Source organism: Argiope bruennichi, chromosome 11 (assembly GCF_947563725.1).
Source record: "Argiope bruennichi chromosome 11, qqArgBrue1.1, whole genome shotgun sequence".
NCBI classification, from domain to species: domain Eukaryota; kingdom Metazoa; phylum Arthropoda; class Arachnida; order Araneae; family Araneidae; genus Argiope; species Argiope bruennichi.
In genome coordinates this window covers 9,469,861-9,486,596 of record NC_079161.1, presented here as the reverse complement: position 1 = coordinate 9,486,596, position 16,736 = coordinate 9,469,861, and the positions used below count along the sequence as shown (strand labels likewise).

The following is a 16,736-nucleotide window of genomic DNA, read 5'->3' as shown; positions in this document are numbered from 1 at the left end:
AGAGTGGTTATATCTAAAACCATGTTGATCATGATGCAGTCTATTTTGTGCCGTTAATAAGTGCTGTACTCTTTGAGTTATCAGCTTATCCAAGATTTTACTTGCTGTTGTTAGCAAACAAATTGGTCTATAGGATTTAGGATCCTCTAAATCTCTATTAGTTTTAGGAATTAAAATCAGTTTTGCTACCTTCCACTGATTAGGGAACGCACCTAATTCTAGGCACTTGTTGTATAACTCTAAAAGTATGAATGGATTCTTTCTGTTAATTTCAGCAAGCATCTCCATTGGGATGTTGTCTAATCCAGGTGTTTTCTTTTTGGCCATTTTATTAATCGTTGTTCTTATTTCATTTATTGTGAATAATTTATCTTTTTCTTTTGTTTTATATAACTCAATACTTTTCCTCATTTTCTTCTGCTTTTTACTTTCTTGTTGGGATTGTTCCTCTTTGAAAAGGCATCTCACAATAGTTTCAATAGTTTCTTTTGTATTTTTGGTTTTTGTACCATCCTGTTTTTTGACACCGTGCAAAACTGTTTTCCTTTTCATTTTATCTGCCGCTAATTTATAAGGTAGCTCAAAAGGGTTCATTCTCGTTATTTCGCTACATAACTTTTCAAAGCATTCAATACTTTTCTTTCTTAACATCCCTCTGTATATTGATTCATTCTTTTTATAAATTTGTCTTCTCTTCATTCTCTCTTCAGTGTTTTTACATCGTTGGTATCTATGCCGCAAGGCTCTTGTCAGTTTTCTTTGTTTCTCCAGTTCAGTGTCCCACCAGGGGACCCCGAGATGATTTGTCTCTTTACTGTTCGATCTTTGGCTAATTCCTTGAATGAATTCTGTAAATTCTACTACCCATACTTCTAAATCTTTTTTAGTTTTTATCCTTTGCATTGTTTCTCTTATATCAGCATATTTTTCAGCCACTTGAGAACTAATTTTTCGAATTTTCCACTTGCTTAATTTAAATCTTTCTGCTGAAACAACTTTGCCACCCATATTAATTTGAAAATCCAAAAAGCCATGGTCACTCAGAGTACTTTGGAGTACCTTCCAGCCCATTACTTTGCCATGCAGGTCTTTAGTTGATAAGGTGACATCAATCCACTAAATAAATACCGTACGGAAACTTTTTTGTTCCTTATTAGTGGCGATTTTTTTATTCTTTCAATTTAAGTATTTAATTTTCTTCTTAGTTTTTACTTTATAATATTAATAAATGAAATTGTGTTAAACCAATTTTTAATTTTTGCATAAAATATCTTATGAAAATTTTAACTTATTAACAGTCATAGCTACGTACGGTAACTTTTTTTTTACCCACTCTATATTATAGTCTGGTGCAAGTGTGCAACATAATATAAACACAATTTAAGTGGATTTATCTCTTCTATATTAGGTTGCATATAGTATTTTGATAATTCAAACCATTAAATGTTTCATATTGTTAGATTTAATCATGTACATTCCAAGACAATATTCCTTTTTATGTAAAAAAAAAAAAAAAAGAGTAGAAGTGGAAGAATCAGAGCCAAATTTCAAGAAGTCACAAGTGGATCTGTTTTCTTGCCTATGAAGTAATTTTGGCAATGATATTCCTTTGACTGCAGAAGTTACAATACAAGCTCCAACTGGACAAGAAAGCTCCACACAAATTGCATAACCTTGCAATGGAAATGTAGAAACGCGCTTAAATGCACTTGCTATACCAAGCATAAAAATATGTAATTAATAACAAAAATAAATTCACGTAATAAATAAACGCTCAGAAATATTCCGTTTGTAATTTTTTTAACAAAAAATTTAGGGCCCCAAATAATTTCTTGCACACAAGCCCTGTCAGTCAGTCTGAAGAAAGTCAGCTCTGAATACCTAGACAAAGCAAGTGTAGTTCTTGGATGACAACAAATGCTCTACCATTCATTTTTGGAAGTATTCAATTTCGGTTTTCTTGATAACAGAAATCACAGACACTATAATGCCAATTAAATGCTTTATTGTAATCGCTTTCACAGCGAGTCGTTAAAATATACAACAGTCGTTTAAAATCGTTAAAAAGAGCGTCGTCTTGAAAGTCTTATTGAACGTTTCTATTTGCACCATTTCCTCTTAAGATCTGCAGACAGACAGGAAGGTGGAGTATCAGTGGAAAAACAGCAACTACGCCAATCGCAACCTGCTGGTATTGAGAGAAATAGTAGAATGTCTCGTCGCAATAGTTTAGGGCGTATTCATCATCAAAATTGGGAGACATCGTTCCGAGAACGCACATTTCTGAAAGAAAAAAAACACATCGCAGATTGATTACTTCCGATTTTCCAGGTAGCAAAATATTTCAAAACTGTACAGTATGAACAACCAAAAAAAAATTTGAGCTCTTTAGATCGTTAAAAATAATAAGTCGAAAAATATACAGAATATTTTTTTTTTAATGGGAGAATATTAAGACGCGATAGGAATGTTCTGAAATAATGAAGCTTAGATAATTCTCCATAATCGTGTTCAAACTTCACCGATGAATTTGGAATGAAAGTCGTCAATAATGCACAGGAATTGTGTCTGCTCATTCATTTTTGCAGGATATTTGAGGATATGCCAAAATTCGAAGAATCATAACCGACTGACAAACGTAATGTGAATAGTTGCTATAGCACAGATTTGCAGTTTGTTATAGCAATCCAGTAAAATATGCATCTAGCCAGTTAGTCGTGTTTTGACGAGTATACTCATCATGGAAAAGGGACAACATTTTCTCAACAACTTATTACTCCTGACGAATCAACGCGTCACAGGAACTGACAATTTGCAGTTTGAATTGCAATTTTAGTGATAACTGAAACATTCGTAAATGTCAAGATGTTGAAAATATTCTGTGGTCAAGATGAAATCAAAGGAACAAATACAATTATTATACGCTGCACCATGCTTTGCTCAATGCCACTCGCCGATATCTAATTAAAAGATTAAATTAATTTTCTACGTTTCTTTTTGTTCTTATTGAAAAAGGTGCTAATCTGACGAATAAATGCAATTGAAATAAAAGAAAAATCGATTCATTACCACAATGTGTTTGACGAGTATACTCGTCATCGTTCCATTTTTACGACACAAGTTAGATACGCATTTTCCGAAGAGGTCGGAGCAGTTTACTGGTTAATTCTTGTGAATACTCGAATCCATTTTTATTTAGAACAAATTTAAGAAAAATCAAAACAGAACAAGATTTAATAGAGTAGATTAGATTATGAAACGGATAATTCATTAAACAAAGATGAAACGCGTGGAAAACCTTCCATTGTCATTTTTAAGTGTCATTAGACACTATTTTTGCTACGAAGCTCGTTTCTACGCAAGACTCAACATAATAGATACACACGAATAATATAACCCACAAAATTATCGAGATACAGTTTCTGTTACTTGGCTCAGGGAGTTTCATGCAAATAGGAATCGATTATATAAATGCTAAACCTTCAGCCCCATCCACTTTGAGATCTAGAATTAAGCCAACAGCAGGATTGTACCATTCAATTGGTTCCACCGTTTGCCTGCCTACTGAAATCTTTCGCCACCGAGCAGCAGCTACTTTATATATTTAGAAAGAATTTACCATCTATGAAGCTACGAACACTTATGATGTACAGAAAGTTGGATCGTAGCGAATTTAACCATGGAGAAAAACAGTATGAAGTGAAAATCACTATCCAATGCCACCAATAATCGCGCATATATATTTATATAAATTATATTTCATACCTTATTTTAAAGGGTTTCACAAAGTTATAAAGTTCGCATTACCATGATAGCCCACTTAAATTAAATTCTGAAGAAAAAACAATTGCATGTTTGAGATTTAAAATTACAAAATCTTCATACGAAGAGTTAATGAATGATCGCTTGAAAATTCGGCCAGAAATGGCAGTCAAATCCGAGACAGGTTTTCCCGATATGGCAACATCTCTTACAATCTCATTTCAGCAACTTCGAAAGAGATAGTAGCAATCGATTTGTTGCACCAATGAACATCAACAGAATAAAAATGCTGAACGAAGGTTAAGACTATTGTTGCAGTCCATTCAACCACTCGAAGTCTTGGAAATTTGGTTTCGGGAACACGGGATAGAAATTGCTATTTAATCGGACAAACTAGGTGGTTAGGAGACAAGGCAATTAGAAAACTCGGAGACTGAATCGTATTCAAGCTTGTCACTTACCTGTTATCGTGAAGAGGAAGAACGCCGAAGAGAGTAATACAAGAGCGGCCATACACCCGGCGGAAGTCTGTCGACCGCGGCGTTGGTACGAAGTCGTGGACATCCATAAACCACTCAATACTACACCCATGAGCCCCGTTATAAAACTGAAGACAGGTAGAAGCGGGGATTCTCTGCAGGATGTCTTGAATAAAAGGCCTGAAAACAGAGGTTGAGATTCAATTCAAGGCTAAAAAATGTAGCTTAACACGTATCCTGTCACGACTCCCGCTTGATAATCGAACCATCCAATTAGATGGACCTTTTTACTATGATAGAAAAGGGGTCATCTAATTAGATGTTTTGGTACAATTACAGGACCGATATTGTCAGAATCATACCAAATATTTGAGAATTTTGCGATAAAAATAAAATCTTATTTTCAGTTAAAAATGACATTACAATGCATTTGAGGAATTTAATATCTTTCGCTTAAGGGGTTCGAACCATTCATCTGAAATATAGCGCGATTCGTTTTGACTATTCAACGGTCTACTTTTATTAGAATTACAGCATTGATAATACACGTAAAAACGACCTTTTGTCTTCGCGAGGAGGGCAATTATCATAGTTAATAAAATAGCGAGAAGTGTTCTTAATACATTGCGTGCGGCGCTCTCCGAGCCCTCGGATCTTTGAAGGCTCTAGAAGCATGCTTTGCAAGCAATAGGATGCATATATGCACATTTTTAGTTTGAATTTTGTATTATATTTAAACAAAGTATTCTTAAGTATTAAATACTACATGTAAAAAACTTACTATACATTTTTACACATTTTAAAAAGCTGTTTCCTTACAGATTAAAAACACGAACTTTGAAATAACAATGTACAATGAAACACTTTATGGTACGCTAAGCGATCAGCGCAGGTATATCGTCATACTATCAACATTGACCGATTGTTTCCACATGCTTAGTATGTGGCCATTCTGTTATTTTGTTAATCATTTGTTAGAGGAATACGCAAGGCTTCGTTACCATGGTAACGTAAAAATATTTGCCTCTGGTTGGTTATGCATCGATTTATCCGAAAAACATGAACGAGACAACATGACCCGGCTACAACGTTCGACCTGCTAAAAACGAGAAATCTCGCGATTCGTACGCAGTGAGCTGGTTTATATAGTTACGACTTCATTCATTTAAAATAAAAAAAATTGAAAAGTGTTCTTTGAAGCATATTACTTCACATGACGCATTTAGCACTTGATTAATATTAAATTAATTTTGCATAACTGACAAGCATGACATGAAGACAATGTTTTTGTGATCAAGAAATTTTTTAAATACTTTAATGAGTCGATAGGTATGACATTCGCATTCGATCAAAGAGCCTTTCAAAACATTTTGAACGATTTTTCATATGCACGCACAATCATACAGTTTACAAATAAGTCTAAAGTCTCAGTTAAAATTTATGAAACATTCGGCAAAAAATGTAGACAATATCATGAAGCCTACTTTCAGACAAATTTCAATAGGGAATTGCTTACCCATGACCACTGCAGAAAGGGATATCAAGGACAGCACAGCTTGGAAGAAATAGATGAATCCTGGGGGAAAAAAAAATCAGAATTGCGTTTAAGAAATCCCAGTTTCAAAGTCAACAGTTGAAATTAGGATTTAGATAAGTTCCCAAATATATCAAAGATATTTAGAAACAAATGCACACTCTACAGCAGACGTTTACGAAGATTGCAATTAACTAATTTTGGATAATTTACCTACAGTCTTTCCTTAATAGATAGGAAATTAGTATAAAATTCTGCAGATTGGAACAATAGCTGAAGGAAGACCCGTTTTAAGTTTTAAAAATCTCGTATTTGTTAAGCATTTTTACTTGCATACCAAGATTATATGAACATTTATTCACTTCTTTGGAATTCGTTGTGAATTTATATTTTTCAGGGTCTCGGCATTTATCAAAGACTTTTACAATTAGCTATTAATTTTTTTCCCAATATTGTTCCTTGTTACCCTCCCCCTCTTTATTTACCACATTCGTACTTGCAGTAGGATCATTTTTAGTTGACAGAAATCCGTTTCACTCAAAACTTAATCCGAAATGAAACCGGCATCTCCAACGTCATAATGCCGAGTATTAGCCCGATTAAAAAGAAAAAAATTGGACTTCTTGAATCTACATTTTAAATCCTAAAGTATCATATTTTTGAGGTCTAATATTCTAATTGTACACTAGTTTCTATTAGATTATACATCTTATAAACAATAGCATTTCTTGGCAATTCTTGTAAATATATTTCGAGTATCTTGGAAACGGCTCTAGCGATTTTGATCAAATTTTGTATCTAGATAAAGTATTGGTTTTTAAATTCAACTATGTAGTTGTTCTTCCTTATAAAAAGGAGATTTTGCACAAAAAATTATAGCTATGAAGTTGTCAAGTTTGCCAGTAGAACTGATCGTAAAACGGCCTTTCCTATGATGGCACCAACTGTATTGGGAAGCAATATTCCCGATTCGTAACATCCCCCCCCTCTTCAAGAACTGATGACCCAACAGTTCCGCTACATTCAATAACTGGCAATAGCAATTGATACGAATAATTTTTGGTCAGGTGTTGGATAACTTCCGCAATTTCGATGACGACATTCACTATGTTGGCAATAGTAAAAGATCCTTCTCGCTGCTCGGGGATTAGACCTCTTTGCTTTGCACATCCAGACCTGCTCCCACTCTTTAAAATGCAAGATATCCAAAGGAGCCAAACATCGTATCGTGACAGAACTCTCCGGAACGAAGTCTACCCAAGGTGTCCGATTGCCCACTTTCAACTTGCTTCATCCGGCCACATATCGGGATGCTTCACCTTCCAGAGTGCACTAGAAAGTCAGCAATTCTCCACTATCCTCTCCAAAGTTTTACAAGAATTTTCCCCCTATTCCCAATTAAATCTCTACACTCAAGAACAGTCCGTAGCTTCCAACACAGGATCTTCTAAAGCGCGCCTCCGTGGAGAAAGGTTCCTCTGACGTCACTTATCTGGATATACAGGAGATTTCTCTGGAATAAATTCTCTCCCAACAGGGTCGCATTAGCTCCCGTGTCCTACATTCACATAGAACACTGGTGCCATAAACAGAACTATCTAAATAAAGTTCATTTTCTCCACTCCCAAGTGCCTGAACTTTCGATCCGGCTTCACGGGCTTCATTCAAAGCTTTCTGCAAAATGGTTGTGATGGTAATTCAATGTATAAAAAGTTTTTTGGTCGTATTTTATGCTCTGCCTCATCGTTCATTCGATTGTGATGAAACTTGGCAAATTTGTTGCTATGCGAAAGCGATAGGCATAGTACAATTATTAGCATTTATTTTGAACAGAATAAAATTTACGAAAAGGTCCTTTCATACGTTTAAATTATTCAATATTTTAAAGCAGATAAGGATAATCGACGAAAGACGGACAGTAAATGCGAAACGGCACAGGACATTCGATATTAATCGTGCATATATTAAAATAAAATTATCATCGCTGCCATTCAATGCGAGTGAAATGATATCTAAAGCATTTAGTACAAGCACCAATTTTCGTTCAGTTAATGAAAAGTCATCGATACAATATATTGTCATCCAACAGGTATAATATTTTGACTGCATATATCATTCCGACTTTTCTCGCATATGTAAAAAAAATTACCGATACCGAGCAAAATAAGTTTGATAGAACGGGAATTTTCCAGTTTAAACTCCAATTTTTCTATTTATTCAGTGAACCGGTAATGAACCACGTGAATATTCAAGCGCATATCGTGTTAATTGCTTCGTCAAAAAATTACCTCCCAAACCTTAGTCAGTAGATCCACCAGGGCTGCACGTAGAAATCAGTTAATTGAAGCAGATATTTCACGGATTGCAGAATCTCCTCAATCAAATTGCTTCAGAAACTCAAGATCAACATGCGGCAAGAATCGAGGCAACTATTCTTAACGGAAGAGTCGAATGGAGAAGATGTGCTTATTCCACGCATTCTCATTATTCCCACCGACATAGTTTTTGATTTCAATCCGCTGCAATTCCACATTCGACTTGCATTCTCTACAACTATTAAAAAGGCACACGGTCAACCCCTTCAAGTACGCATTGAACCTAGAAAAGCCACGTTTCCCACAAGATCAGTTGCATGCTACTAGTCGGACATCCAAGAGGTTTTTGATGAAGACGGAAAACAAAGATTGTCTACACTAAAGTACTTGAATAATAAGCTAAAATAGAACATATACTACTGATTGTGTATTATACATCATTCACTTTTAATGAAATGTATTCATTGTCGACAAGAAAATATTCTTTTCATCATTCTTAATTAAACAAGATAGCCATTTCAAATGACATTTCCAAAATTATTTCTTCTGCGGCAGCAACGCGCCGAATATCAGCTAAACATAGATAACGTGTAAAATGAATATTTTAATATAGCAGACTGTTTCGAATAACATGCTAAATTAAGTGCATTCACGATTTTTAATTTAAAAACAATCATTTTTATATAAAACAAGATTGAAAAATATTCACATGTAATGGAAATGTAACTGGATATTTTCTCCAGAAGAAAAAAGATATTACAAAAAAGCTGTCGAGTGAAGCTCGTTCTTCTAGTATTCTTAATATTTATTCCAGAGTAAAGATTAAAAATCCACATTAAAAATAATCCCAAATGAAATCGCAAAGCTCATTATTCCATTAGAATAATCCAAGTAGACGTTACTTTAAAGTCGCATTTACAATCAATTTCGACAACTGCAAAAATTTTTGACATTCACTATCGTCTTAGTTTAATGACAGATTGGCTTCCCTATAGAAAATCATTTAATTTACATTATATCAATAAAAACGGAAGCTTGTTATTTTAAACTTTTGATAAAGTTCACGAATATTAATATTGTGGACTCTAAAAAATGATTTTTGAAGTTGACAACTAAACTACGTCATCTGTATGACATCAAGTTAATATTACTCAAGATTTCTTGAGAAGTACAGTAATGAATTCTCAACAAGAACGCAAGAAATTATTTAAACAAAACTGCAAGGCTCTTATATTTATTCATAATTATACAAGAGAGAGGGGCACGTGAAAACCCACTACAGAATTCCAATTTTGCATACATGTAGCACGGCAGGTGAAAATGCTCAATAGATACTTACTGGACTTCCTCAATTCGGATGTGCAATTTTTGTAACCTTGGAGGAATGAAGAACAAATGGTAACATGTTCATTCGACTGCTCATGGAGGCTCTGCTGTTCAGCTGCACGATCATTCGATGCATCTCCAGGCACCATAACAACGCATGTCGATTGCTCTGGACAAGAGACAGTAACGAGCGTCCTCCAAGGATTCACGGGAGGGCTGTTACTGTCTTCGATTGTACGTTTCTGTTCCTTCGGGGGTCGAGGGACGTCCTTTGAAGGCTCTAGGACAGCGGGAGCAGAAGCGATGAAAGTGGTATTCCCAGTGTCTGTCCTCCGTTTGGGCTCTGTCGATGATCCTGCAAGAAGTAGCATAAATCCATACATACATCGTCCCATTTGGCGTTCAATCTTTCATCTCCGGAACCGATTTCATTGTGGCCTGTATTCAAATTGCATTTAGGTGTATGTACACACTTGAAACTTCGAAGATCGTTCAAAATATCGATTTTTTTTTTATTATTGCTTAATAATATTCTCCGATCCTTTAGCTTTCAAACGATAACAAGATGTTGTCAATATTCGAAATATTTCTCGAGTTAATTATTTTTCTTGAGGTGCTTTCATTAAAAACTGTAGTTACGGTTTTTTATAACTCATTTTATGAAGAATGATGTTTTTCTACTATGTTGCTTCATTCAAACAGTCAGAACTCAACAAGAAATGAACCAAATACAATTATTTGTATATCAAAATAATCTGCATGAAATAGCGGATGTTTTGTGTCTCACTCAAAGTTATATTTATAGAAATAAATTTTTAATAGCTATTTAAAAGTTAAAATGACAAAAAAATCTTTCTATTCATCGTTGATGAAAAATTACGTATTTTTATAACTTGTTTGAGGCAGACAACATGTAGACTAATATTAGGCATCATTTTCAACTAGAATTTTGTGTCTGTATAAATTACAATTTAAGATATGTTTAAAAAAATAGGCTCATTAGCTCATTAAATATTATTTAATTCATAATTAGTGTAATATGCTTTTTTTCTCACTGAAATGAGTTTAAACATATATTAATGACCTACTATGAAAAAATTGGTTTAAAGTTAAATTAAAAAAAAAATCTAGTGTGATTAGATACTGATCTAATCTTCATCAGTATCTAATCAATGGCTATTCGCGTTTATATAATATAGACGGTTTATTTCAAAGATTGAGAATTGGGTTGATTTTGATTCAACAGTATAAGGGTCAAGGTTACTCTGCTAAGCATTCGTTATTTTTTTTTAATGTCATTACATATTAAACATGAAACTTAAAACTGCATCCTTTTAAGAAGCTCCATTTCACGAACAAAAATATCGATTTGGTTTTTGTGCCATAAAAAACCCAACTCAACAACAACGATGTTAGAATTAGACCCAAGGACGATAATTAAATCAACGATCTGTAAACCAATGTCTGCGATTAAGAAGTTTTGGCATGTACATAAGATATGCTTAAAGTTTAAAATGAAATTGCATATGTTACATACAGGAGCTGGATCAGAGCATAAATGGTGGCGTCGAGGAGGATTTTATGTTCAACACTTTCAACGGCATTAATGCCACTTTTTAGAAACTGTATAGATCACTCATTTTTTAAATATCAGTGTAGAAAATTCGAAAAGTCCAGAATAGCTAGCATACAAGAAATTTAGAACAGAAAGCATAGAATATCTCGGGAGTTGCGGTATCTGGAAAAATTGTAGCCAATCCGACACGATTCGAACTTCGAGCCGTCTGTCTAAGTAGAAATATAGTTGGAGTAGTGTCTGATCGTAGAAATGTAGCTGAAATGCCACGTCTGAATAATTTTATTTTAAAAAGTTAAAATAAGAACAAGGTTTGTTTATTGCCAATGAAGAGGACATGCAGCGCTTGAAAGATCCGATTTCAAACAAAAACTGGTACCGCAGTTTTCTAGTACTTCAAATCTGTATACTCATCCTAGGACATTAATATTATGATGATAACAAATGGATTTCAGCAGGCCGATTGAACGGCATCGAAAGAAGAGTTATAAAGCTTCGTCATTTTACGATTATAAGTTATATTAACATCCCACTTTAAAGCAATACTAGGGATATTTAGGGAAGGATCTCGTACTTTTGAACCTCGGTAAGATGGTGACAAGGACACCCGAGCTGGCATTTCTCTCTCCAAACGTCTGCACCCCACCAGCGGGAGATTATTGGCCCCTGATGAATTTAACATGCACGTTTGCACAGCGGTTCTTCGGTGGAATCGAGTCTCGAACCTGAAACCCTCCGGTACCAAAGTCGAGATCTTACCATCATGCCACCGTGGGATTACTAGTGTAAGCGATTCCTTCAATTTCTCCACTTCAAAAGACGCTATCGATAGTGCTTTGGACAACGACAGGTCGTTGCAAGACGGCACATCATGCCATTAATTTATTCTTAGAACAAATGGTATAAAATTTAGCGTGAAATGGCAAGTTTTAAAGGATGAAAGTAGATCAATTTGCTATTCAATAGTTTTAATTCTTTTGTAAACGAAATTCAGCTATTCCCTCGCATTTTGATCTAGGCTATGCTTGATATTTGACTCTTTAAGGTAAGTGTCCGTTACTGGCAATTGGCACTGAACTTGAAGTTCGAACAGGGTCAGTTGCCAGTGATTCTAGTATAAAATCACTTACATAACCTTTGATTGCTGCAAACATATTCGCGTCCAGCAAAAACCATAGATATGACCAGAGGGTTTATGTACGCGTCGGACGCAAGTTATCAGTTCAATAACAAGCGATCACTACTAACAGCGCGGATCTCTGGTTGATAACCTATTGACAGAGACCACAGCCCAAATAGAAAATACATAAACTGGGAGGCGAGAACGTAAACTATTAAGAATATTTTAGTACTGCACACATTGAACGATTACTTTCCACAGAATTACTCGCGTCATTTTTAAGTCTAATTTCATTCATCAGTTTAAACTGTTCAACGTTTCTAATTGAAGTGAGTCTAATTCTTTAAGAGCCACTCCTAAAAAGTTAACTGCGGAATTTACTTTTTGAAGACAAGCGATGACACATAAATGTCGGGAGTAGCACAAATGAATAGCATAGTTTTGTAAAAAATCCTAATAAAGCAAGTAAGATTTCACACGGACTGCACCGAATTGAAAATTTGTATTCGCGTGTATACACGTTGAATGCACCTAACTGGATGAGGCTGAATATGGGTCCATTTTTTGCATTCATCTGAACCATTACTCATTGCAGACAATATTTGAGCTTCTATTTGTTAGTTTGTCGTTACTACATTTAATGCTGCTTTTTTGCATACGATTACATATCGATATATTCATGTGAACCAATTGCGTTGGCAAGATTCACAGATATCTTTACAAGACAGGCCAGCAAAATTAGCAATTACCTACCTAAAATATCCGATACCTTCTAGAAGTCGGAATATTTAAATCATCTTAATGAATTAGTTTCCAATCCAAGATTGTGCTCCTTAATTTCAGCCGATGGATCGACTACCTCATTTCTTTTCCGTGATCACAATATGTCGTTGGCGAATTTGAGACAAGCATTTCAACATGCATAGTATGTCTTTCCAGGGCAAGTGGTTAAACACTTATAGATAAGAATGCAATAAATTTATGAAAAGCCTAAAATGATCTGACAAGTTGTACGATTGATAGATTTGGAATGCATTATAGGCAATGAGTGTCCTCGTATAAAAGCAACACTGACTCACGAAATAGATCGAGCACAACTTGAAGGGCGAAGCGATTGCTCAATATAATTAAACTTTCTACCCTTTTCTATCGAAAAAATATATTCAATTGTTCTATTTCTCACACGGAAAAGTTTTCAACAAGTAGAAAATGCATTAGTTAACCCTTCGCACTCGTATATCGAGTGATTGGCTATTGTGCAGGATGCATCTTTTTCACATTCTTGTTAGACGATTATAAAAACCCTACAACAGCAACAAATTTCAGATTTTTAGGTATACACAAATCTCGGAATTCGTTATAAACATTGAATGGAATCCTATATTCGCATATGTGTACATTTCAAAATGCAGAGGGCTGAAGTCAGGCCGGATTCCTTTTGCCAGCAGTAGCATTAAAATTTTCTATCGTATTACCTTTTCCTACAACCATTTCAAATACGAGGATAAAAGGATGCAATGACTGAAAACCTTTTAAGGAGAATTGTATGCAAAGATACAACACCGAGAGTAGTATATAATTTTTAGCGCATAATTTTAAATATATTCTCCCGGCCTTCGCAAGAATTATGGAATTTTAACGTTTATGGCTTTGCCCAGCCTTTTTTTCAGCCCCACTTCTAAGTGTTGTGTTCAGTTATGTGGAACTAATTACAATTCTCTTTTCTTGCCAACTTGCCAAAAGATGATCTACCAAGCTGGATCCATCTAAATCTACGTTGGAAATATCGATTTCACATACGTGTGAAGGTACAGATCCAATCATCCTTCGTTGCATTTGGTTTAAAATCTAATGCATCTATACTTCAGATGCTAAAGCTGCATCCAATTTCGTTTGTCTCTGCGTTCTGCAATATCGCATTCACTTGCAGTCCGATTACTTTCGAAATGCAATGAAAATCTGAAACCGCTCGAGTATGCAAAACAATTCAGAATGGAATAAAAAATTCTTTGAATTTACAAATTTTGTGTACAAGTACCAACTTTCATGGCCCTTCAGGCTCTGCTAGTTCTGAAACGACAATACGTTGAAGTGTCGAATTTGATTTTAGACGATTAAAATAATTTTATACAAGAGAAATATTCAGAAGAAAGTGAGTGAAGAGGTTGTAAAATTAGTTTTTGCGAATTGCGAAGTGATTGTAACTATCTCAAGATTTTAATTATGAATATCGTTCCTTATAAAGCCCATGCCAAAGTTTTTACTTCAATATTTATAAGTTAAGTAGAAGGGGCTTTCTGGGGTGACACTTTTAACGTCTCTTCATCTTTGTGGACGTGGAAGATATTTTCACGCTCCACAGCATATCCTTTGAATAGTTCGCAATATCCTTTGAATCGCCAGTTCACGTTCAGAGCAAAATTTAACTAATATTTGAAAAGACGCAGGCGAAGTGTTGTACATACATTCAAGTATGGGTTTGCTTGTGGCACTCTGATCAGAAACACTACCGGAATCCGCAAGCCCATCGGTTCATGAGAATCAATGTCTTCGAGCTAGAAATTCCACGAAGGAATCTAAATTTTAATCTTTAAGAAGAAAGGTTTGCAAAGCAGAACTCACTTATTTTTGGGATTGCACCATAAGAATGTTTTGCAGTCGGTTCCTAGAACAAAGATACATTTTAATATAGAAAGCTGCAAGAAATTATTGAACGATTAAGAAAATAAACAAGTTATTTCACCGAATCTATATATTGCTAGATTTACAGACTTGTTATTTATAGAGCAAAACTATTTTTTAAAAAATCGAATTTTTAACAAAAAAGTTTTTAATTCAATATGCTTAACCCATGTGTGCAGAATAAGAGCAATAATTACACATTTTGACAATACTTAAGATATTTCTAAAGGAACAGATTACATATTCTCTAGTTCAGGAACTAGAGAAAATATACAGAATTTAAACAAAAATATACAATAGATTTTAATTTAGTTTTTAGTAAGAAAATTATGTCATTCTATATATTTGAGAAAATATTAAAGATGCAAGACAGCATCGAAACATGTATAAATGGATATAAAAGTTTGTGTTGCTTCCCACCCCCTAAAAAACTGGAACTTGGGAACAATTTTCACAGCTATATGAAAACACCAATAATAAATTTTGAAAAAAAAAAATCTTAGTTCCCCAAACAAGTTTGTTTTTAAACCTACTCGCCTACATAACACATCTTGTCCTTAACATAAAAATGAAATAAAATGCACAACGAATACAAAACGGGGAATATTAGAACTTTTGTATACCAAAAAAAGTTGCTATTCGAGTTCAGTTAATTTATCCATTATGAATATAGTTAAACCCGCAATTTTTCCTTAACGGCTGTTTATTAGAAATTTTACTCTAGAGTTACCAGGATGAAAGAAAATTTCCAAAAGTGCACGAAAATGTTACAGGGCAGGAAATCAGATAGGGAAGACAGCTCAGCAAGAGTCCAACTGACTGTCCCACAGGTTTAAACTGTTGAATTAGAAAGCCAAGAAGCAAACGAGAGAATTGTTTAGTTTTTAGATATCTGTGAAGGCGATATATGGTTGAAAATTACCATTAATTCAAGTAGTATTAATTAAGATTACCATTAAATATACGCGTTTCTTTCTATGCAACTAAGTAGAAAAGAAAACAGTAAAAGCATTCTGTAGTTAATAACATTTATATAAACAACATGCTACATGCAAAGATTGCGATGCGATACAATTATCGATTCGATTAACAGCAACTGAATAAACAAACTAAAATATACCTCCAGATGTTTAGCTTCCTCTCCAGAAGCCATATCAAAGATAAAAACACAAATGTTTAAAAACTTCACAACGCTTTTTAAAAAAATCCACTCAATGTAAATTCCCTAACGGCGTTCCTCTCATATATATGAGAAAGAGAATTAGATATAGCATCTGATTGGTTTCGAAAGTTTTAAGATTATTACGGAGTTTCTTTAATGAAAGATTGTTTGTTTGATTGCATGGAGCCGCAGTGGCCTGGTGGGAAGGGCTCGGCTTCGTGACCAGAGGGTTTCAGGTTCGAGACCTGATTTCAGCGAAGAATCTTCGTGTAAGCGAGTCTGGTGCACATTAAATCCGTCCGAGCCAAACGTCCTCCCGCTGGTATGGTGTGGTGTGGTGTGGAGAGGGAAGGGTGTCAGCTCAGGTGTCATCCTCGGAATCTGACCGCGTTCAAAATGACGAGATCCGTCCCATAATAGCCCTATAGTGACTTTAAAACGGGATGTTAACATAATTAAACTAACTAAATTTTAACTGCATATACACATTCTTTTACTACTTAGTTCCTTGTTCTTGTTCGTTTTAAGATTCCAAGACTAGCACGTTTCGACAATTGCACTTCGTTAAAGGATGGCACGCAGAAAGAATAGCGGCTGTTACGCCTCCTAACTCTGCGAACACCATTGTTAAATGTACACATCCCCAGTTATTCTTATCTCCTCTCGTGTCTTTTTTCACGAAATAAAATCCTCCTTACGCAGACGAAAAAGCTCGGATTGTTTCTGGAATCCAAGAATGAATAGTAGTTATCTAACACTATTAATTACTTGTTACACTAA

At 34.8% G+C, this 16,736-nt stretch overlaps 1 protein-coding gene across 1 annotated transcript; it reads right to left on the bottom strand.

Moving 5' to 3' along the window:
• Nucleotides 1–1,995: 1,995 nt before the first annotated feature.
• LOC129957327 (uncharacterized) lies at nucleotides 1,996–16,053 on the bottom strand. Its single transcript, XM_056069597.1, has 6 exons — nucleotides 15,915–16,053; nucleotides 14,735–14,777; nucleotides 9,430–9,771; nucleotides 5,758–5,817; nucleotides 4,224–4,421; nucleotides 1,996–2,283 (listed from the first exon to the last, which is right to left on the bottom strand). Exons 1-6 carry the CDS (start codon nucleotides 15,945–15,947, stop codon nucleotides 2,087–2,089), a joined length of 873 nt encoding a protein of 290 aa, XP_055925572.1. The 5' UTR covers nucleotides 15,948–16,053; the 3' UTR covers nucleotides 1,996–2,086.
• Between the last annotated feature and the right edge of the window lie 683 nt (nucleotides 16,054–16,736).

What these genes read in the sequence shown, in the direction of transcription:
- LOC129957327 (XM_056069597.1), bottom strand. Translation starts at nt 15,947, where the DNA reads ATGGCTTCTGGAGAGGAAGCTAAACATCTGGAG. An exon ending in CCTTTCTGCAGTGGTCATGG is followed by an intron (nt 4,422 to 5,757) that starts GTAAGCAATTCC and finishes CTCTGTTTTCAG; the next exon opens with GCCTTTTATTCAAGACATCC. An exon ending in CTTCCTCTTCACGATAACAG is followed by an intron (nt 2,284 to 4,223) that starts GTAAGTGACAAG and finishes TTTTTCTTTCAG; the next exon opens with AAATGTGCGTTCTCGGAACG.